Here is a 23,663-nt window from a genome sequence, read left to right on the forward strand (position 1 = left end):
GACCTCTGCATTTAACCCATCCAGAGAGTAGTGAACACACGCACAGCAAGTCGTGAATACACGTACACCCGGAGCAGTGGGCAGCTATCACTGCAGCGCCCGGGGAGCAAGTAGGGGTAAGGTGCCTTGCTCAAGGGCACCTCAGTCGTTACCTGCCGGCCCCGAGGATCCAAATGGCAACTTTCTGATCACAAGACCGACTCTCTCACCCTTAGGCCACAACTGGACCTTAAAGTGTTGTCTGTGAAACTGGGAATAGATGTATTACACCAAAGCCAGTAATGGTAAAGTGATGCCAAATGGTCATGAAAATGTGTCAATTTTCATAATGTAAAATGGAATTCAGTTGGCACAGCGAAGGCCAGAAAGATAAAACTGATAAAAAAAGGTTTTAGTTTTGTTCTTTAGTTTCCGTTTTATTTGGCACATTTTTAACAAGGCATTAAAACCGATCATAATTGGTCTGACACAATCTGAAATCAATAAATTAAAATACAGATATGCTTTTGACTTGCAAAATTGTGTTTATTGAGGTTTATATAGAGGAAGCAAAAAATATTTCTCTAGGTCAGATAAAACTTAAGATATCCACATAAAGCAAAGAGCAACAGATCACCTGTTTACTTCACTTCATATCTGACCATTACATCAATAAATCCTCTTTTATTAAATAAAACAGTTTTTCCTCAGTTAGTCTCGACCTGCCTTCAGTTTCTCAGCCATTGTGTTATCATGTTTGGATCCGCCCAGACACGGAGGGCTTTTGGCCAGACTGGGGTTGCTGCTCCACTGCTGGGGCGTCTTGGCCTGGATGGCAAGGGCATGAATGCAGGTACTGAGTTCCTCCTTCAGGGCTTCGTTTACAAGCCGATGACGCTGCAGGAGAGACAGACCCTCAAACTGAGGACTCACCACGAGAACTCTGAAGTGAGATTCTGAACCGGTGGGCACGGCATGCATGTGACTCTCGTTTATGACCTCCAGGTGCTCGGGTTTGAGAGCCTGGGTCAGCTTGGTCTGTATGGTGCTCTCTACGGGTCGGGGACCACTGTGTTCCATGCGGGGCTGATGATGTAACAGCTGTCTGGAAAAGGCGGGACTGAAACAAGAGGGGCGAAGGCAGCGAAGAGCACTGGACAGCATCAGGGGGTAGAGAGAAGACAACCTGAAAGAAAGAATGCTGGACTTATATTTGTGTAGTTAACAAAGAAGACGATCATGTGCCAAGTGAAGATCAAGCTCTCTTATGTTATTTTAGATTATATATATTTTGTTTGATACAAAATCATATTTGATTGACAGTTTGTCCTCAAAATGTTATAATAGGACACAATTACGGTTTCTTTGTCGACATTTGGCCATAAATCTAAATGTTACTTTTGTTCCTGGAACATTGGAGCATTTTTTGTCAAGGCTAGAAAATGACATGCTTTTTAAAACTACACTTTGCAGGTAAATATATAATAAATAACATATAATAGAAATATAAAAAGTTAAAGCAAAAGGTTATGCTAAGGGATACTAAAAGCATGGAGGGTGACCATAAAGACATTACTCTAAAAATGAATGATTATAAATTATACTATTAACTAAACATTATAAGCAAAATAAATGTTACGAGTATAAATATTTGTATTAATGTTAAGGAAAAATTCCCACTGGAAATACAACATCTATTAAAGTAGTGAACACAAAATGTAATCTATTTGGCTATTGCCCTGTATAATAAAACTGAAAGACACAGGTAACGTATTTAGGGGACAAGATGTAAGTTACAAAATAAAACGTTGATGTGGTATCTTTTTATTGTCTGTGTCTTTAAACGAAGTGTAATGTTATAAATACATGGCATGTTCATTAGTGCATCATGACATAAAGACTAATAATATAACATGATCTATATTTGTCTAATGTTACGTCGTTGTGTAGCGCTGTCCACGTCGTGTTCTTTAACAGAGCATTTCTACGCATATTTAATTAACCGTCAGACAAACCGCATTAAAAAGCAAGAAATGAATAATACAAAGTGGAAATGAAATCATCTCACTCACCCTTCTCGCCAGACTGTGCGTGTTGTTTGTACAAACAGGAAGCGATTCGTGCGTGCGCGTCCCACGTCAGTTTCAAAGAGGTACTGCCGCCTATCGGCGAGCGTACAGCGGTTCAACTTCATGCGGCTTTCTCGTACGATCAAAACACCGCGAGAGTTATTCAAAAGCCGTGGGTCGAATTTCTCTCGCGGTACTTGATTAAATATTTTTGCTCGAACGTTGAAAGTATAATAAACATCCTGAATAGTTTAATTCGAGGATAATGCAACATAATTTGAGTAGCCAGACCCAAGTTTGAGTGTGCAAGCAAACAGTAGGCCTCAGTATATATTTTATATTTAGGCTATTCACCAACAGCTTGCTTGCCGAATGTCTGTCCTGTTTTTTTCCTTAGATATACTGAACTTTAAGGGATGTTCCGCCCCAAAAATGTTAAACTCTATCATGAATTGTTCACCCTTTAGTTGTTCCAGACGTGTAGAAATGTCTTTGTTCGGTTGAACATAAAGAGAGATATTTTGGAATAATGTTAGCAACCAACAGTTCTGAAGCACCATTGATTCCTCAAAATATGTTTTTTGTGTTCAACAAAATCAAATAATGTCTTCCTACTTTCTATACAAGGTCTGGTTAACAACTTTTGTGAGTAGCCTAATTCATGACAGAATTTTCATTTTTGGGTGGAGTTCCCCTTTAACATGGTTTTCATTGGTAGGCCTAACTTTACACATTAAAAAGTTGCATTTTAAAGCATGTCCTTATTTTCAAATGCATGCATTCTTCATAGTTGCACCATAGTCACGTCTCCATAGGATTCAGAATTTAGACCGAGTGTTTTTTTATTTATCACTATTTTATAGATGTCGGCTCGGTATGTCAAATCTATACCGTTGTGTTTCAATAAAAACCATCAACACGGAATGCATTGACAGAAAGTCCAAACCCCTTACTTAAAACCTGCAAATATAATAAATGCATTGACAACGCAATCTATTCGAGTATTATAACATGTGTTTATTATTTGCACGTATGATTCAATTCCACGAAAATGAGTTTTTCTGCACAAATTCCCCTGCATACGAGACGAAAAAGTAAATCTCTCAAAAACTGTAGGCCTTAATACAGAACCATTTTGGTGAGGGTGGAATATTCTATATTCGGTGATAATGCAAACATCATTTCACTTCTCATATACAAGAAAACATGTCACAAAATGAACAACAAATAGTAGTACTCTTATAATATAGTCAACATTTTTTACGTTTTTTGTTTTATTGTTCCACATATTTATTCTTTTACATACAAACAACTACAATCTCTACTGCACAGTACAATGATAAGGTGATAAACTCTCTGTCACATTTAAATTATGGCAATACACTGAAACTGACAAAAGCATCAGAAGACCTATGGTAGCCTAGAGTACACGGATGTTGGCCTTTTTTCTTTCAGCTGTTTCGTTGAACATGGCCATTTTAGCGTGCTTCCTATCCCAATAGTTCGGGGCTCGAGCAAGGATACATGTTTACCACTTATTGCTTTGATTTCTTTTTGCACACCAGATTGATTGTTGCTAAGTGAACACGTTTAGAAATACAAAAGACCCTGTAACAAAATCCAAAAGTCTTACAACCAGTACATCTTAAGTGATGAAGTGCACCAAATCCAGGACTGCTTTTACGTAGAGATAAGTCATAGCTTCACTGAGATAAGTTACTGTAATTCAGCAGTTCACAGCATACAACAGCAATTATTACACACTCATTTGTAATTCAATGAACAACGGCGACACATTTGAGATGTGACAATGAACAGTTACACACTGCAGGACTTGAAACCGAATGTGAGAAAAAATGTTGCGACGTTTCACGGTAAAGTAGTTAAATGGGAAATGGTGACAGCGACATTAATGGAGTTTAATATTAACAGATGGCTTGTGTTGCATACAAACGCAAGTGTCTGACAAACGCAAAATTTCAGCCTATCCGCAAATTGCAACCAGCTTTCGGGCTTGTTCAAGAACAATATTGTTGTTTTCTAACTCAACTTTCACAAGAGCATCAAGTGCGTCCCAATGGAGTAAAACACTAGCGCCGATTAAGATATATCTATGAGCCTCAAAACTCGGTGCTATTCATGCGTGTGTCTTCTAATGCTGTCTCACTTTAAAGTCAATGTATTATGTGGTATTTTCCTTTGCATGCCACGATGTGAGATCTGCCGGTACAAACCGAAGAAGTAGAAAATATTTGGCAATAAAAGACGCACACTTTTCACACATGGCACACGTAAAGATTGTCACTACAGCATCTGTGACTCTAAGAACGCTGACCGTAGGTCACGTCAGGGATGGCAGTTTCTAGGACGGTTCCTTTTTAAAACTATGCGACGTGTGGCACGTTAAGAAAACAAGCTGGTTTTCACGTCATAATGTGTAAAGTGCACTCCCAAAACAAAATTTACCAAAAAGTTGCATTTGAGCCGAAAATAAATAGTTTGTGTTAACTACTTTGGTTGAATTATTATTTGCGTGTGCGTCTTTAAGTTGTTTTAAAAAAGTCCCTTTATATGTTAAATGTTCGGCTGTGTTGTGTGTTTACTCTGAGCACATAATATGGCTGCTATCCTACAAAATGGCAGTAAACAAAGTTGAATGACACCAAAAAACTGTTGCAGTGTAGCACGTTCAGAAGCATCAGAGACGGAAAATAGCTTTTAACCAGGTGGGGTTGTATCCTTTCTGGGGTTTTTTAGCTTGGACAAGAAAGACTACGTAGTTCTCCATGAAACTAGTATTATTTTGCTTGGTTAAATGGAGGCGAATTTGAGATTTTCTGTAAACCTAATAGATACAGTATTAGTTTTTCATCCAATAATTGCTTACATAATAGTATCTTTCTGTGGCTTGTTTTGATGCTCTTTTTAGTTACTTCTACCATGTCACCAAACAATTCCGAGCATCAGGTTAACAATGATACAGCAAAAATTCACCCTGCATGTTGCACGACATCTGTTTCTACAGATACTCAAAGTAAAAAATACTATAAAATCAAACGTTCATAAACAGTTATATAAATGAATACAAATATTCAGTGAACACTCAACATGCAAGCACACATACTTCCACACATCCTCACAGACAAACAGATACCTCAGTTTCTTTATAAGAACACGAGAGAAAACATTTATGAGGGTGTCTGTGTGTGCTGTGTTATTCAGTCACCTTTTTTAAACATATTTACTTTGATAATTACAAAAATAACAAAACAAATCCTTCAACAGTATATACATACATCAAAATGAATCTAAGACTTCAAGTTGGTACTAGATCAACATCTGAACATAAAAGTATTTTTCCTTACAGTATATATATATATATATATATATATACATACGTGTATATATACTTATTTGTATATTTATTATTAGATTTAGTTATTAAATAGACAAACTTGATTAAACAGATCATTTTTATATATTTATATCATTTACATATACATTAAAATAAACCTATTGGTTTGGATGGTATAATCAAGTCACCTTGTGCTTTATTTTTTCCTTTCGTTTTTAGCCGCATGTGTTGAACGAATGTTTTGAAGGAGAATGTTTACTGCAGGACATTGGGTGGTCAAGGTCGGTGTGACTCTCACTTCATGGGTACACAACCAAAGCTACTGTGTAGACGTCGAGAGAAACACAAACAAACTCTCTGGTGTTCCGATGTTAGCATAATAAAACAATAATGCACAATATAGAGAATAACAAAGCTGAAAAAGAACGTTTTGCCTCGAAAACCCCATAACTATTCATCTTATATTTCACATCATGTCCAAAGAATCATGGGTAGACAGAGCGCTTCCTTCAGTTATGTTTCGCTATCTTCAAGCATATTCTTATGAATTTTCACACTTTGGTACATGCACAACACCTTCAATAATCAGACATTCTCCAGATGGAGTGAAACCAAAATTGAGCATTACAGAAAACATCTCTACCGCCTATTATAATGTGACTTTAACAATAATTGCACTGAAACTTGAGAGCTTGAGCCGAAATTGCAGGGAATTTTATGTTTTTGAGCTTTTTAAAGGAGTTCTTGGGACACAAACAACAAGAGCAAACGCAACAACCAGCACCACTAGATCAACACTGTCTATTCACACATCTACTTACTGACGTCCGCGGTCCTCAGTGATGGATTTCAAATCACACGACGGATTGAAAAAAGATTAAAGGGAAAGTGAACTGATCATGTTAAATCTCACAACACACCATAAAGAACGCAAAGCCGGAATGTGTTTCACATGGCAGTTTTTCTACGCATTCACACACTATTATTTCTCTGAGACAAGACATCGGAATGGGGTCAGGGATTCATTCATAAATGAAATTTGGAAAGACATGGCAGCCAGTACTGCATACTTTCAGTTGATATTCCCTACCCAAGAATTCAGGGAATACACATAGTTACGTACAGATTTAAATGAGACGGAAAATTTAGTTATAATACAATTGCTCACGTTGGAGGAATGAACATTTCGCTAACTGATCTGTAAATGTGGAAATTGTTTCGGCTGAATCCAGCATCGCTCAATCACGAACCGGGTTTGGGATACGGGCGACATCAATTGGGCAATCCTTATTTAAGCACGCCACCTGCTGGCTGGAATGCTGGACTATTGGAGCACCTGACCACGAGTCTCAGGAAGCTTGAGGGCCAAGAAGCTTCCCACGGCCAAAGCCCCCGAAGCGAAGAGGATGGGCACCGCTTTAGTGATGCCCACAAACGATTGAAAGATGCTGATGCCCAGAACTGCAGCTAACTTACAAAGGGCATTCAAGAACCCAAAGGCTGTTGTTCTGTAAAAAAAGATATAAAATGCAATGTCAATCTGACTGTATTTATTTTCAAAAGAACAGACACAAAATCACTGATGTTTTCTGAAATCAAACAGCTGTTCATCGATTGACCACTATGGGGCGCTTAACAGCACACAGGCACTGTCAATATATTATAAGTGCCAAAATCACATTTTGACTGAGAGTTTTTAGATATTCCCTAATATAATGATCCATTTGATCTGCACTGCAGAGGCGACGCGGTCACGCAGCACAGATTTGCAACCATGAATTATTATCATAGACTCCAGACAATGTTGTGAATATCTGTCCTGAGATATAACGGTATACCTTTCATACAATAGTGATATTCAAGAATAACATTAATGACATAAACATGAACTTGGCCCACCGCTTGTCAGAGGGGTACAGCTCCACCGTGAGCACATCCAAAGCGTTCCACGATGCAATGCTGATGCCACCGAAGAGACAAAGCAATGCGATCATAGCCGACTCGCTGTTTCCAAACGACAGGAAGAAGCAGCTGATACAGGATATCACACTGGAACCCGCTACAGTGAAAAAAGATCCATTGTTAAGATCCATTCCTTCTTAAAGTAATCGTGTTAATGCAAAACTGTTTTTTACCCAACATCCTGAGGCGACCGAGCTTATCCATAAGCAAAGCGGACACGATGTTCCCAGGTAGGACAGCGAGCGTGCCGAGGAAACTGACGAAGTAAATCATGTAGGCGTTGTTATCGTCACTGAAGTCCAGCATGCAGCCCTCTTTGTTATGCAGGAAGGTGCTGTTGATGAGTTTGCTGTTGATGAGTCTGTACTTAAAAAGGTCTAAAAAAAGACAAAAGCCTCTTTAACCAACACATTAACCTTTTGTTTCATTGCATGCAAACCTTGAGGTCCCTGCATAGGTACTCTTTTTTACCAGGTACAACTATAAATCAAATGGAGTGTTGTTTATTGCGTCTTTCTGTGCATATAGCTGAAACATGTCTGGTTAATATTTCTAGATGTCTGTAAAGTACAAATAACTCTGGAAAAGGAAATGTATTATTAATACATTAGGCGTATGGAAGAAATCCCTTATACTACTGGGTTAATGGGTAAGTGCTTATAGGTCAGACATCTATAAGGATCAATAGATTGTCTGCATGAATAATGCATTTACATGTCAATGCATTTTAAACACGGAGATACTGCTGAGCACTGCATTATAGATGTGTCAGTCTCCACGGCATAGAAAACAGAGAAAAACACTTGAGCACGTTTGACCTTTGGGCTAAACAAATGAATCTGAACAGAATCTGATTTGAGCTACTCGTGTTAATGGTATTATTTCATCCTTTAAATTATCCTGTGGAAAAAAACGAAGAGACTATTTCAAAACTATTGATGAATATATTAATGTACTTGTTAAGGTAAAAATAATTTCCGTTTCATTCTGTAGCAATATTTAGTTTATACTCACTTTTAAGCAATACAACAGTAATATTTGCTCGAGTGTTTAGGGATTTTATTTTTAGGGATTTTTGTCACAATTCTCATTCGTCTTGTCACGCTGTCAGTCTTTCATATTGCTGTTGGATGACTTTGTTCAACAGACACTGGACTGGAATGGACACAATAATGTACATCTAGAAACCATGATTAAATGAAAATTGATTTTAATTTTAAATTATATTAATTTGCTGATTCCGTATAAATACATTTAAGTATTAAATTACAAAATACATTTCTTTGCTCATTATGATCACCGTATTGTATTTTTCATGAAGTTCATTCATCGCTCTTTAACTTGTGAACAATGTGTCTGTGCAGGCCTAAATGTTGGTGTAAGTAGACAGCTGTGCTTTCTGTCTCTGCATTAGTCTAAAGCCTGCAATCATTATCCAATGCCCAGCATGATGGAGTCATAAAATGCAGATTGTCATTTTGTCAAAGACAGCTGAGGAAGAATCTGAGCTGTTGTTGCTAGGATACCTGAAACAATTTCAATAACTCCAATAGCTCCAGAAACCGGGAAAACACATCATACGATTATCTTTCTACTACGGATAATACCTTTACATGAAAGACTACGGAAAAAGGCTGCGGCTTGAATCTTTCTTTTATAGGCCTGACCGACAATAACACTGAAGCAAACCAACCAACCCTGTATTTGCTTTGTTAAGGGATGGGGTTAAATTTATATTTAGTCATTTAGCAGACGCTTTTATCCAAAGCGACCTTCAAAGAGTTCAGGGAGCAATAAGCGATACGTCATAAAAGAGCAACAGTACAATAGGTGCTAATACAAAGTTACTAGTTTCAACAAAAGCTAGACCACAACCTGTTGAGAGAAGGGGGTTAGATTTTTGGGATGTTTTTGGGATGAAGAGGGTTAAATTTGGGATGTTCTCACCAGTGTTGTAGAACAGGGTGGAGATGAAGGTGCAGTTCCTGAAGAAGGTGTTGCTTGATGTGATATCCTCAAAGTAGCATTCCTCAAACAGAGAATCTTCAAACACCATAGACTTCATCTTCAGATTCAAGAACCTTTAATGACAAGGAAGAAAGGAAATTGCTCAGATGACTTTCTTTCACAACCCAGGAGACATAAATGAAAATTGATCGAAAAAGTATCACATATGTCTTGTGAATGTCTCTTAACCCTTTTTAAAAAGAAAAGGCATATACAACACAAATAGTAAACTTTAATGTCTTTGCAAGTCTGAGAAATTGTAATGATGTATACAAATTCACACATAAGACATATTCTGCTCCCCAGGAAAACCAAAGCAATAAAAATCTTGAATTGCGTTATTCGCATTGCTTTAAAGGTGAAACAACTGAGATAATAAAGAGAGCTTTTTCATGATTTTAAATGTTTCATTCAGAATCTGTTATGTGTGCATGTATGCAAATGTGTCATTTTTCTTTTTACAATCAGTGTTAAAGTTCAAATCAAAACTGCACAAAAACATTGATTGCAGAATTTAGAAAAAAACTTACCTTCAGTCTCTCTTAATATAAACGATAAATTATTAATTATAAATGTACAATATATTTGTCAACTACCCAGATAAACGTAGAACAAGCTCACAAACACATCAAATGAATGTCTTCTTCCTTTATCTAAAATGAAATGCAAAAGCTGCGGATTATTGGGCTACATTTCGTCACTCAAAGTGCAGGTCGCATCGGAAAGTGCTTGAGGACTATTACACTATCACAGACCTCAAATCAAAGCATTTGAATGACAATTACTGCGAGTTAAATCTAGTGAGCTGTCTTGCTGTCCCCATAGGCAGCATCCTTCGAAGTCATTTAAACGCTCTTAACAACATCCAGCAATCCACAAAACGAGTTGAGGGCTGGACACAAAGTGTACACGTAAAATGTTATAAACAAATTATTTTAGTTTTATTTGACACGGACGGTTTCTTTTCAGACGAAAGAAAAAAAACAATTACACAACTGAGCACTTTACTTTTGATAGAAAGTGTTTGCATGCTGCCGGTGAGCAGTGCTTACTTGTTGTTGAAGTACTCTCCATTCCGGTGGATCTGGTTCTCCAGGGTGAAGTTAAATGTCACATGCTCCACTTTCTCTTTATAGAAGAGTTTTGTGCGTGAGGAGTATTCTTGTTTCTGCAAATACTTGATCATGTCAGGGAACCAAACAGTCAAGCCGTAGTAGCTGTGAGCATCGAGGAGAGCAAGAAGAGATAAAAACACGCGAATGAGGCAAATCATTAGCACTCACATTGAATGGTTCAACAGGCAGTTTCCTAAAATGAAACATCATAAACAGGACATATTAATAAACGTGACGTAAACTAAGATACTATTAAGTCATTTTGAAAGTATGTACAGTGTAGGTTATTGTTTACCTGAAGGACATGGAAAACCAAACAGCCATCATCATGTAGGTGATCCTCCTGTATTCTGGATTGAAGATTGTCAGGAAGTTGCTCCACACCTGGAAAATGTCATTCAAAATGTTGTTTTCAAAACACGCAACTTAAAAATGACATAATATACTCCCCTACACAACATTCTGGGTTTTTTCAACCAAGCATTGGGTCAAAAAAGTGACACACCCAACTATTGGGTTGTAAAATACATACTGTATGCTGGGTTGTTTTAACCCATTGCTGGGTAAAATATAAATATTTTCTGGGTTAACTCAATGGTTCCGGTTCGTCTTATTGACCCAACACTGGGTTAAAAAAATAATTTGCAATTTTTTATAGTGTACACATTCTTAATACAAAGCTCCTTCCCAGTCAACCATAGTTTTATTCATTTAATACAATGGCACACAACTTTCAGCTTGTTAATATATGACACATACATATATAAGCCACATGCAAATGTATTATTGTTATTCATTTCACATGCAAGTTTATAACAACCAAGACAATCATAACATAAATATTTCACAACAGATATCTTAAAGATACTATGGTAAAAACAGGGTGATTCTGGTCGTATAAACTTGGTGCAGAAGCTACAAAAATATGGCCTCTTTAAAACATTTGACAAACTGCAGTTTTTTATTAGGACTTCCATTTCTTCGGCTGTGGTTAGTGTACGGTACCTGATGGAAGAGATTCTTCAGCTTGATCCTCCAGCGCAGATGCCATGCGGTGGACTCACCGCCCATATCGACCAACTCATCCATCTGCTTCACCGTCTTAATGTTGGTGACCTGTGGATTTACAACACCTGCCGTGAGACATTTCTTATACACACCAGAGGGGACAGATGTATGTGGTCGAGTGTTTAGAATCTTTATATACAGCTTATATACATAAGAACACTGGTATCTGTCAATGGGAGGTGAGCAAAAAGAGACACTTGAGGGCTTTTATTGGAAATACAGTAAATCTACGTATAGTCAAAATTCACTTTAGTTCTGACTCCATTTACTATATAAGCCTTAAGTGACTCTGCTTTTGCAATGCTTTTACACAACGGTCACATAGTAACAAAACAGACATCATTTTTCATTAAACCCGCAAATGTATTACGTGCTAACTGTTTATTGTCCTTATTAATTTATAGCCACTTTGAGTTCCAGTTCAGCCAGACAAATGGAAACTCATTAGCCTAACTGCATAATTTATTATTCATATTGAGAAACGTAAATACCCACAGATCATTTCTGTACTGTTTGTTATTGAAAAGCGAGTGTAGAGATGCTGTTTTACTCACGGAGAAAACTCTCTCTGGGTGTCCTTTAGCCCTCATGTTCGTATCGTGGACCTGCTTCAGAATCATCCAGCCTTCATCGTGTTTCCCGTTCTGTAAAAACACAAAGCTGCCAATATGAATGAACTCTGCACAATGTTGCTGTGTCATGTTTTATATTTTAAACAAAGCAAAGAATTCAGAACTGATGCTACACGACATTCATTACGTAAAGAAATTGTGTATATAGATAAATAGGAAATGTACAAATCGTGACAGGAACCGAGCATCGTCCTCTGTATTTATTTTGTCAACTTAGCTGTTTAGACCTACATTGTCAATTTAGACCTACATTGTCTAAATAATTCATATTTCCTACCAGTGATGACTGTTCACCTATAGGATTAAGAACGGAGATGAAAGCTCATGTAACTGTAATGTGGAAGATCACTGACCTCCAGGTAAAAGCGTGGGCTCTCTGGCATGGTGGTCAGGGCAGCGATAGCGGCGACAGATGGAAAAGCACACACCAGCACAAACACTCGCCAGCTGTGAAACTGGTAGGCGGATCCCATCTGGAAGCTCCAGCCTGGTTAACAGGAAGTGACATGTATAAGTCAACAAAGAAAAACTCTCTCTGGTGAAATGTATCCATCTAAAATATATTTGAAATAATTTTCTGTGCACCGAACTGCTGATGCAAAGGAAAAATAAACCCCCTGAGGACAGACGTGCTAATGTACTAAATGTTTAAGACCCAATTATTAAACTACTGTATTTTGACAAATGAATGATGTGTCTAGAAAGTATCCGTAGCAACCAGACCTTTAAACGTTTCTTGTAAAAGAGACTGATGAGATTTACGATGTTTCTATGCTTCTGCAATCTTTATTAATCACAAGGTGAACATTGTTGCCCACGATGCCTTGCGTGACTACATTTGCCCTACAAGCAGTGACCGCTTACACCCAAGCAACACCCCAAAACAAAAGCTTAATGGTTACCATAGTGAGGGATGATGGCCCAGGCCATTGCAGCAGCATAGATGCCTCCAAACATCCAAAACATGCAGAGCCAGCTCAAGTGCTCACCACGCTTCTCCTGAGCCAGAAACTCAGAATAATACGAGAACACGATAGGAATAGAACCTCCAATTCTGCAGAGAGAGAGAATACAAAAATAAAGTTACCTTAGTAGTTCAGGATATCGGATCGATTAATGCTATATTGAAGTACAGAACATTATTCTTTTTCCATGTTGTGGTAATGCTAATGGCACACAAGATGCATACTTCACCCTTGATAGTAAACACCACACACAAGTAAACTGATCTGTTAATATTGTTTTGCTTTATTGGTTAAACAGGGACTGTAAGGGATGATAAACTTTCATTTACCCTACGCCGGAAAGCAGACGACAGAAGAGGAAGGAGCTGTATCCTTGAACAAAGGAGGAGAAAAAGGCAAAGACGCTGTTGATGGAGAGAGAGATAAGAAGAGTCTGTTTGCGTCCGATTCTGTCAGCCAGACCTCCCCACACAAAGGCACCCACCATCATACCCAGATACACAATAAGACCTGAGAGCAACGAGAGAGAGAGAGAGAGAGAGAGAGAGAGAGAGAGAGAGAGAGAGAGAGAGAGAGGGAGATAAATACCGTGTCAGATGAGGGCGACTTGTTACTCTCTACAGAGAGCAGACGGTAAAACAACTGTTGTGCTGAATGACATAAAAAACTCAAAAAACGCCCTTTCATAAAATAGTTTAGATTAAATAATAAAAAAATTAATAAAGTTCCTCTGTCAGAAATCATAGTCACGTATGTTGAAACACATACATTTTTTCTTCTTGAAATCTGACACAAAAATCTGAAAAAAGATTTTCAAATATTTAAAATAAAGGACAATAAATAATAATGTATAGATAATATAATTCGAAGTAATAAATTCAAAATATAAAAGTTGAAGAAAAATTTATATCACTGGTTGTTGCTTGGGCAACATGACATAAAATGTAAATAAAATGTCAAAGTTAGCATTCATTTGTTGCAATGCAACATGGTCATTGTTTTCCATTTTCCATTTCGAAATCCCATACTTTTTCAGACTCAAACATACAAACGTCCCAGAAGATTTTTCCAACCATATTGAACATTTCGTTGAACTGTATGTGTGTAATGACAATAAATTGAATCCAATCCAATTGAATCCAAAACACCTGAAAATACCTGTGGTTTAAACAGAGGCGGACAGAGTACACAGGTTCATTACTTGAGTAAAAGTACAGATACCCCTTGCTAAATTTTACTCAAGTACAAGTAAAAGTACTACAGTCAGATGTGTACTTAAGTAAAAGTACTGAAGTACATGTTTTTAAAAGTACTTGAGTATCAAGAGTACAAGAGTACATTTTCTAAATATTGCATTACTACTGCCACAGTGCTTATGTACAGAAACGTCCTACATGGAGTTATGAAAAATGTTAATGTTAATACCTTGGAGAATGTTAAAGGAATTTAAAGTAAAATAAAGTAATTTTAATCTTTTTACCATGCTTTATTCTTTTCACCTCTGCTAGAGTTTTAATGGATTTTTTGCACCCATATTTGAACCGAACAGTTTTAAACAACACACCGCATACTCAAGAACATCAAAGCAAATACTCGGCTTACATTAATGAGTAATATTAGAAAATACAATTCAGCTAACAATTGTGTGTACATGTGAGTTTCTCTGTTTTTTCATCAATCAGTAGTGGCGTTTCATCAAAACCTAGGGTATGGCGAAATTTCCTCAGACCATACAAAAACGAACCACAATGAAACCAAATGATACCACATATATGTAACCACAAAACTTAAAGTAGTAAAAAATAACCCACAGCCAGATGTTGTCATAACCACCACCAACGACTACGTTAATCGACTATGAGACTAAAATATAAACAACCATTGATCAGATTCAGCAAACAAGATTAAATATAAAACATGTCTTACCTTGTCGCAGGGTTGTTAAGCCTCGATTCTTTTCATTTTTAAGCTAATCCTGGCATAGCTAGTGGCAAATCGCAAAATACATAATAGCCTAAACTGCGACTGCACTACAAAGTCTTTCCGTACAATATATATTTTTAATTTTTCACAGATAGCGTTGTACATTATGAATGAAATACAATAACAATAGTGTAAATTATTCGATTTATTAAAATTATTAAATGGATGCCAACTAATTGGGAAAATAAAGACCATCCCCACTACCCATAACCTCACACTTGATTCCAAAACCACTGTTAGGCATTTTGTAGACAGTTTCTTTGTTTTATTGAAAATAAATGCCTGTATATGATCTTAAATGTGGAAAATGCAGACAAACGAGTTTAGCCAAAAAGAGCTTCGAACCAACATTACGATGATGTCACGTCAAAACTACATATCTTCGGTCTTACCGACTATACGTCAATGACGCTATGTGAATTAACGTTTATACATTCTCAAATACACATGCTTCCGACGCCTATGCTACATGTACACATCAGTGTAAAGTAGTTTAATTATCTTAAATGAGTCTCATTATGCACACGTACTTTGTTTCAACAATGTTTTCTGAACGCTAGGGCCATACACAAACGCCGCCCCTGAAATCAATAAACCTAAAACAGCAAAGAAGGCGATATAGCAATGTTCTGACGCACCTCTGAACCTGACCGTGTTATACACGCAGCATAGAGCAAAGAAGAGAAAATAATAATGATTAAAGAAAATCAGCTGACCGGTCGCGATGTTTTCAAGTTCATTTCATGTTATATTTAGCATTTTATATGACGCTATTGGCTACTCTTCCCTTACCTTTATTCTTTATTCGTATAAAAATACCCCCAAATCGCATGAAAATACACACAAAACACATATTCTTCAATCGTGCATTTATTAGCTTCTTGTTTTGGTGAAGAAATGTTACTTTAGCTTCATCGCGGATGTCCTGAATAAGGAAGTGTACACAGGACGTGTCATGCAGACGTGAGATGATTGACAGCTGTGTACAGCAAATGATAGAGCTCTGAGGTCTGAGTGATTGTTGCTGATAGGCTCGCCCAATAAGTGGCGCCTGCACAATCCAATCACGTTTGAGAGGGAAAAAACAAATTGGTGGTTTCCGAGATTTTTCTTTTTCCTTTTTAGAAGTAACGTGTACTTACGGTTATGGATAGAAATGTAGCGGAGTAAAGAGTACAATATTTGCCTCTCAAATGTACTTGAGTAAAGTCATGAGTACTCCCCAAAAATTATACTCAAGTAAAGTACAGATCCCTCAAAATTGTACTTAAGTACTGTACTCGAGTAAATGTACTCCGTTACTGTCCGGCTCTGGGTTTAAAAATCAAACTGTTCATGTGTATATTATTATAATATTTGTAACGGTTGTAGTTATACCTCATACAAATGAATGAACAACAAACCATGACATGTTCAATGCACAACATTTTATTGCAATATAGTTCAATTCTAATATTTTGTCAAATTAATTAACTGTAAACCTTCAACCCACAGCAACAGAAGGATTGATGATGTATAAAAATGAACATGAAAAGAGAGTTAAAGTCCATTAACTTGGCTTCTGTCAAAATGTGACGACGTTCATTCCGGGCCGTACGCAGGATTTTAGAAATACAGAGATCCAAGTTTGTACCAACCAAAACATTTATGTGTGTTCCTGAGCTGCATATGTGCATTTTAGAATAATTGGAGTGCAAATAAGATAACAATAGCTAAAAGCATGTACGTCTGTTTATGTTTATCAGTGAAGAGTAAACACATGGTCAGTTGATATTTTCATACAAATATTTCCAAATTGAAATACAATCAATCTTTCAAGAGCATTTGGCTTTGGAATGATAAATGTAAGCGCTGTTTCTTTGACTTTTTGTTTACAGACATATACATCAAATTACAAAAGTTGCAGACACTTGTTTTTATCAAAATAGATTAAAATAATATAGAAAGAGAATTAAAGAACAGGAATTCGCGGATGTGTTTGAAATATTTGCAAACAATATTCTTTTAATAGCCTATTAACACAACCTTTAAACGCACCTGAGACAAAGCCATGCGGATTAGGATGAGCTGATGAAGGTCTGGCCATGTTTTTGTCTCGTTTTAGCATTTTGTAGTTTGCATTATTGGATATTACAATCGGCCATTAAGTCAGGTTTATTATTTAAATGGTGACGGGCATCAAGCACGCTCAAACTTGGAGCTCAAACTCCCGAGCGCTCTGAAAAAAGGGAGAAAGCCACACAGCCAGCCTATTGCACGTGTTTTTAGACATGACATGTGATTTCTATGATAAAACATTGAAGGTTTAGCTACGCGCTCTTTCACAATTAGCTGACCTTGAGCTTCAGGCCTCTTTCATTCGATTGTAATCCTTGGCTTCCTTCATTGGATTGAGCAACTCAAACAGAGAGCCCTGTTAGACCGGATCTGAAAGCATTTAGTTTTGTACAATATTGGCGGCACTAAGTACAGTTTTGATCTATTAGGCAATCTTTTTGACGACTTTTATGGCATACCATGTAAAAAACTACCCCGGAGGTCAGGGACCTAAAAAATGGGTGCGGCCATGTGTTTAACATGTTAAGTCAAACAGTAGGGGGAGCCGTTACTGCGTATCATCCAATCGCAGCAATTGGTCTAGCGCCGATCTTTTGGCAGCGCTCGAAACATGCTCCAAAAATACATTTGTTACCAGAAACTCTTCATTTTATCAAATCGGGTAATAGCCTGGAAACTCAAAATTTTCTCCATACTTAATTTTCTTTTTTCCATACTAATCCAGACCTGGAAAACAATAAACGAGAAAATCCATGCTTTGCTCAAAACACAAAGGAACCCTGAAAGTGGCAGAGAGCTCCAATTTGTTTTGTGAGAAAATGTCCTCTGTGTTTAAATGAGGTCTGTTTTAAAGAATTCACACAGACTGCTGACTGAGATTTCCTTTTTCACAGCTCCACCACCAGCCGGTCACGTGACTGAGGGTGTGAAACCAGACATGCGTCATCCGGCAAAACACAAGAGCTAACTGCTGGCACAACTGGCATAGATGTGCCACCACAGGCTTAAAGCAGTATGCACACCTCTGTTGATACAATATGTGAATGCAATATATTTGATGCACAATTCTCAAATTTAGGGCCGTCGCAATTACTATATAATAATCTGATTGCAATTATTTCAGATAACAACAAGTATTGTGCACATTTAGAAGATCAGATAACATTTCTCCATGTTTTGAATCACATCAGCTTTGTATTTTTGTGTTTTGATTAAAGTGATCCCAGAAAATTTAATTATAATAAATTAAAAAAACAATTTTTTTTTGTTTGGATGCTCTGGACTTTGCAGTCTTTTCTGTTACGGTCACTCTATAGTAATTGTGGTGGTTATTTACAGAATTGTCCTATTTCCACATTTTGTTCATTTATTTAATTAAAGCTACAGTTTGTAAAATCCGCCGCTACAACAACAACAACAATGGCTTGGCTTGATGACGCTGTGAAGGAAAGTGGAATGATGGGACCTGTTGTCTTCAACTCCACCGCTGATGGTCATCAATCAGACGGAAAGAGAAATCTTGTTAACGGACGAGGTAAAGTAATAAAGTTTGATAAATGTCGCGTATAATTGTGGTCCATAGATAAGTGACTGCTCGAAACAAGCTAGTGGCTTGCTAGACGCTAGATACTACTTCCGCATTTGTCTATGACACTGTTGCCATGCGGTTTCTACGTCAGTAAAGGGTAACGCGGATATGACGCCATGGACAGGCGACTGGACAGCCCTGTGTCTCTGTATCTAACACTGGCCTAGTGGTTTTTGATTTTACTGAAAAATTGTTACAAACCACACCTTCAATGTTATATTTAAAGATAAGAGAACTAGTCTTATAATGCAAAGGAAAATTTACAAAGGAATACATTGAATAATCACAATAATCTTTGACAATTATTTGACTCCCAATAGGGAAGGCACACAAAATGATATGATAATATTTTCAACAAATATCAACGAATTCTGTCGGTTTTCAGAAATCATGACACCACTGTTTTCAAAATAAAGAAATAGAAAATGACAATAATGTGAAAATGCATCCTGTACCCCATATAAATATGTGCACAGCGTATAACTCGAAATCAATTTAACGAATTCTATTTTTTAAGAATTCAACATTTGTGACTTGTTTCTTCTGCGTTACATTTTCTGTCCAGCACAAAATACAGTCCATATTTATAAAACACACACATTGCTTGAAGGAGACCGTAGGCTGGTTTTAGCTTGTCCCCCAGTCTGGTTCATAAGCTCAACACCAGCTTGGCCAGCTAGCTTATCTTAAACCAGCTAACAAAAGCAAACCCCCTTCAGCTGTTTTTCACACTCTTGCGGATACAGATGTATTCATTTGTTTGGCGAGGCAGCTGTCAGCTTTCCTTGTCCTCACAATGGGTCTGACAGCCACAATGATAGGCACAGATAGACATTACTGCAATGCAGCAGAAGGCCTGTTTTCTCACCCTCTCCTCTCCTGAGCCCATCAGCTTACAACACACAAACCTTAAACGGGCCTCTTGAAGCCTCTTGAAACCCAAAAAACTAAAGCACTGTATTGGTCAATGCAAATGAAATGACTGGCACCACTAAAAAACAACGCTGGGAATTTGAGCGTACAATGCTTAATGAAGGAAATTATGTCATTATTTATTACCTTTCTTTTTGAGAATGGAAAATTGAGAAATCTAGTAAATTCATTGTCAAAGCTTAATGTAGACTTCTCTACCCATCCAGACCCTCTTATGACCTTCAAAGGCAGTGATGCAGCGCCCATTTGTTATGAAGACCCGCACAACACTGATGCCGACCCTGAACACCTGTGGGATGTTGGGCTGACCACATTAATAAAGACTTTTCCGTTTGCTGTGACCCACATGCCTTGAATTCAAAAAGAGCCGGCCTGTGCTGTAGGCTAACCCCACAGATGCTCCATATGTGAACAGATAGCACGACACAGCCAGTTAGGAATTGCTGAGTGGGCGGAGACGGAGACATTACATCACAGAGATAGGGTTAGGTTTGTCAGAGATGCAGGAGAGGGGCTTGGAGACACCCGACCTCCTCATCTTCCTCCTTAGAGAGAGAGGGAGGGAAAGTGCAGAGGGGGGAAGGGTGAGAGAGGAGGCTGTGATTCTCCTGCATGTTAACAGAAAAGCACACAAGCTCCGGTCTCCAGAAAGTGGGGAAATAGAAAGCGGAGGAGGGGCTGAGAGATTATTTATAGTTTCTTTTCGTTGTGCACGTGATGAAAGCGCAACGGACTGTGGAGAGTCTCTGTATTCTGGTTTTCACACGGACTAATGTGCTGGTTGGCCCCGGTGTGCTCTGAAAGGTACGTCAGCATCACCTTTCACCTTCACTGTTCTCACGGCAACACAGGCAAAGTGATGCTCGGTCCATCTATATATCTATCCAGCCTCCATCCATCAATCAAATGTCAAATCTAATTCATATGGTTGAAGTGTATCTACCAGACATCAGGGATAGAAATTAACAGAATTTTTGGTGCCATCATAGATACTACCCTTCGATTCTTTTTCTTTAAGCACTAGCGTTTCCTCTCGATGCCGCCTCATTCATCGCATTTGGACCCACCGTCGGCAGAGAAACATGCAGGTTGACTGCTGGGTGCAGTGAGCCGAAAAAACCTCCGCAGGCCATCTCATCCCACACATCCACGCTGCTGAATTTGATTGGAGCGTTTTATGTGACAGAGACTGAAGCGCTTGTGCTGCAGAGCCGCAGCTGCGTGAGCGGGGATGCTTGAAAGGCACTAGGACCCAGAAGAGATCTCTCGTGTATGAGTCAGTCCTGTTTTGTAATAAGGGAGAGACCAAGGGCCCTGCTCCCCAATGGCATATCGCATACACACGCAGACAGCACACGCGAGCTGAGACCCAAGCAGAATGAATCAAAGGGCTGACGTGACCATGCAGGCTTGAATTCTAAATCATGTATCCTTTTACAAAGACAACATGTCATAAAGAATGAAGAAAAAAAAACACAGCCACACGTGGTGCAACCACATCTGCACGAATGTTTTAGTACATTTTTACATGCACAATGGTATTCAGGCATGTCAACTAATATTTAACGTTTAAGTATTGCTCGTTGGAAAAACCCATATTGATCTATACTGTTGTGAGTGATGTCCTCTTCATATTACACAGGCGTTGGTATCAGCAATGAAACACACTGTTCAGTATTCTATTGTCGGTTAATTATAGCTCAAGCTGCGTCAATGCAGGGTTTGGTTTGAACGATGGGGGATTGTGTGTCCTTGTTGGATGGACTGACAGATGGTGTGTTGGGCAGGAGATGACAGTGGAAAATGGCCTCGAGAAATAAAGTGGTGATCAAAAAATGTACCTTTCACAGGAATGGATATATCTACAGAAAACGATATCAACCAACAGACTCACTGATCTTCACACAAACAAACAGTTTAAACATGCTTAAATTCGTTTTGTTGGCCAAAATATTATTGTGCAAAGGAAATTAAAATAATTGTTTTAATATAAATTAAAGAGACGACATGGACTGAATAATGGAGAAAAAGTAGGAAATAATAATCCAGAATAGATGGAAGCTTCATTTAATACTGTTTAGAAAGCATCTCATAGTGAGACCTCAACTTGTTGACAACTATAATGAAGTGCTAAAATATACAAGGTTTTGAGTTGTCCGACCATAATTCCTATCGTTCAATTTGTGTAATTCTATACTCTAAAAAACGGTGGGTTATTTTCAACCCTGCGTTGGTCGAAAAGGGACAATCTCAATTTACTGGAGTACTTTTTTATAAGTGAGCCTAAACTTTTAAACGCTAATGTATCTCCACTTCTTACTTTCATCATCAGAAAAGGGGCATCTCAGTTTCTTCTAAGACATTACTAATACAGGTATGAATGACAGACTGGCAACGTTTAGCTATTAAATGACTACATTTTAGCACAAACAACAATATAGCACAAACCAAACAAATGTAAAAGCCCAAGAGCTGTTCTTTACTTACCCAGCATTCCTTTGTTGGGCTCAGACAAACACATGTCTTTCTCAGCACTGGGCAATACAAAGCCCACCACGAAGATCTCCACGCCGTCGGCCATGAGGGCCAGGCCCAGCACAAAGTAGAGGGTCCACTGGAAACGGCCATGACCGCACTCCTGAAGGATGGTCTCGTACTGCTGGGCCAACTCCTCCTGATCCTTCCTCCTTTCCCCCTCGTACTGCGCCATGTCCCGGAACTGCGACTGAGCCACGCCTTCCACCTGTCTGTCGCCCTTTTCCGCGGAGTCGTTTCTAGGGATGCCCTGGTACTCGCCCTCGTAGATCTCATCGTCTTCATCGTGGCCTTCTGTAGAGTCGCTGTGAGCCCCTTCGTCGTCATTGGTCCTGCTGTTGCTACGGTAATAGCTGCCGTCCTGGGCCTGAACGGGGTAGTCATCATCGTCGTCGTCCTCTTCAAAACGAGCATAAGAACGCTTGGTGTACTCGTCTGTCATTTTGTCCACGTGGCGACCCACTTTTTTACCTGCGTGCCTTTTGACTTCTTTGGCAATGTCCTTGGCGCCTTTAATGAAGGCAGTGCGGTCTCTGTAACCCTCATCCATGATTGAATGCTGTGTGTTGATGTAAAGAGAGCTGTAACCGGGTGTCAGGAGCTGGCTGTTTGCATGTAGTTGAGTGAAGCTGGGTTAGAGAAGTTCAGGACCTTGGAGAGCAGCCGGTTCGCCTATAAGAGCTCAGTGCTCTACACGGCAGTCTGAAAATATAAAACATACAGTGCCGTTAAACACGATGCCATCGGGCAATTTACACATGTACCGAATGGCCTATTACTCTTTGAGATGATGAAACAACATATGTTTATCTTAAGCCCTATTCACACAGAGATCCAGGAAAATACACAGAAAATGTGTGCAGGAATTTGACCCGGGATCATTAGATTTTGTTCATTCACTCTTCAAGTGATTTTCTGGAATCACACACATCTCGTGAAGAACCCGTAAAGACACGTGATGTAATATACTGCAGAAAAATATTTTTTCATGAAAATAGGGTTGATCACGGTGAGAAGATATTTCCTTGCGGTGTTTTTAGGTGGCTAAATAGCGCAATTTGTTGCCAAATAGGCCTTAATAATATCTCTTTTTTTGGTTAATATTCTGTAGCATATATTGTTGCATTTTGCCAGGGACAAAGACATCAATTTTAAATCAAACTTTTTAATTTACATGTTTTTTTGGTTAATTCAGAACAACGAAGAGGACGGTAAGGTAGGCTATAGCCCTACGAGATTAAGGTAAATATAAAATGTCATATGAAAGCAAATAAAAGCAAATTGGTCAGGCTTGTTCGGTGCAAATTTCCACATCTTTTATGAAAAAGTATAGTGAAATGCTGCGAAGTAAAAATTAAAAAAATTTTTGTCAACATAGCAAATCGAATGAAAGACCTTAATAGGGCCTAATAGT

At 38.3% G+C, this 23,663-nt stretch overlaps 2 protein-coding genes across 2 annotated transcripts; both read right to left on the reverse strand.

Moving 5' to 3' along the window:
- Positions 1-406: 406 nt before the first annotated feature.
- Positions 407-2,159, reverse strand: bola1 (bolA family member 1). Its single transcript, XM_079469946.1, has 2 exons — positions 2,052-2,159; positions 407-1,165 (listed from the first exon to the last, which is right to left on the reverse strand). The coding sequence occupies exon 2, from the start codon at positions 1,141-1,143 to the stop codon at positions 691-693; it is 453 nt and encodes a 150-aa protein (XP_079326072.1). The 5' UTR covers positions 1,144-1,165; positions 2,052-2,159; the 3' UTR covers positions 407-690.
- Positions 2,160-5,620: 3,461 nt separating this feature from the next.
- On the reverse strand, positions 5,621-22,951 carry sv2a (synaptic vesicle glycoprotein 2A). The gene is made up of 12 exons (XM_079470386.1): positions 22,202-22,951; positions 13,482-13,662; positions 13,090-13,241; positions 12,541-12,674; positions 12,110-12,199; positions 11,493-11,603; positions 10,783-10,871; positions 10,425-10,589; positions 9,313-9,446; positions 7,539-7,742; positions 7,303-7,462; positions 5,621-6,911 (listed from the first exon to the last, which is right to left on the reverse strand). The coding sequence occupies exons 1-12, from the start codon at positions 22,797-22,799 to the stop codon at positions 6,728-6,730; spliced, it is 2,202 nt and encodes a 733-aa protein (XP_079326512.1). The 5' UTR covers positions 22,800-22,951; the 3' UTR covers positions 5,621-6,727.
- Between the last annotated feature and the right edge of the window lie 712 nt (positions 22,952-23,663).

The sequence above is a fragment of the Barbatula barbatula genome, assembly GCF_947034865.1.
Source record: "Barbatula barbatula genome assembly, chromosome: 12".
Classification (NCBI taxonomy): domain Eukaryota; kingdom Metazoa; phylum Chordata; class Actinopteri; order Cypriniformes; family Nemacheilidae; genus Barbatula; species Barbatula barbatula.

Excerpts from the sequence above, each read along its gene's own strand:
- sv2a (XM_079470386.1), bottom strand. The coding sequence starts at position 22,799 with ATGGATGAGGGTTACAGAGACCGCACTGCCTTCATTAAAGGCGCCAAG. Across the intron at positions 11,604-12,109 it reads ACCCAGAGAGAGTTTTCTCC|GTCACCAACATTAAGACGGT; the intron begins GTGAGTAAAACA and ends GTAAATCCACAG. Across the intron at positions 7,463-7,538 it reads CGGTCGCCTCAGGATGTTGG|CGGGTTCCAGTGTGATATCC; the intron begins GTAAAAAACAGT and ends TTTTCACTGTAG.
- bola1 (XM_079469946.1), bottom strand. The coding sequence starts at position 1,143 with ATGCTGTCCAGTGCTCTTCGCTGCCTTCGCCCCTCTTGTTTCAGTCCC.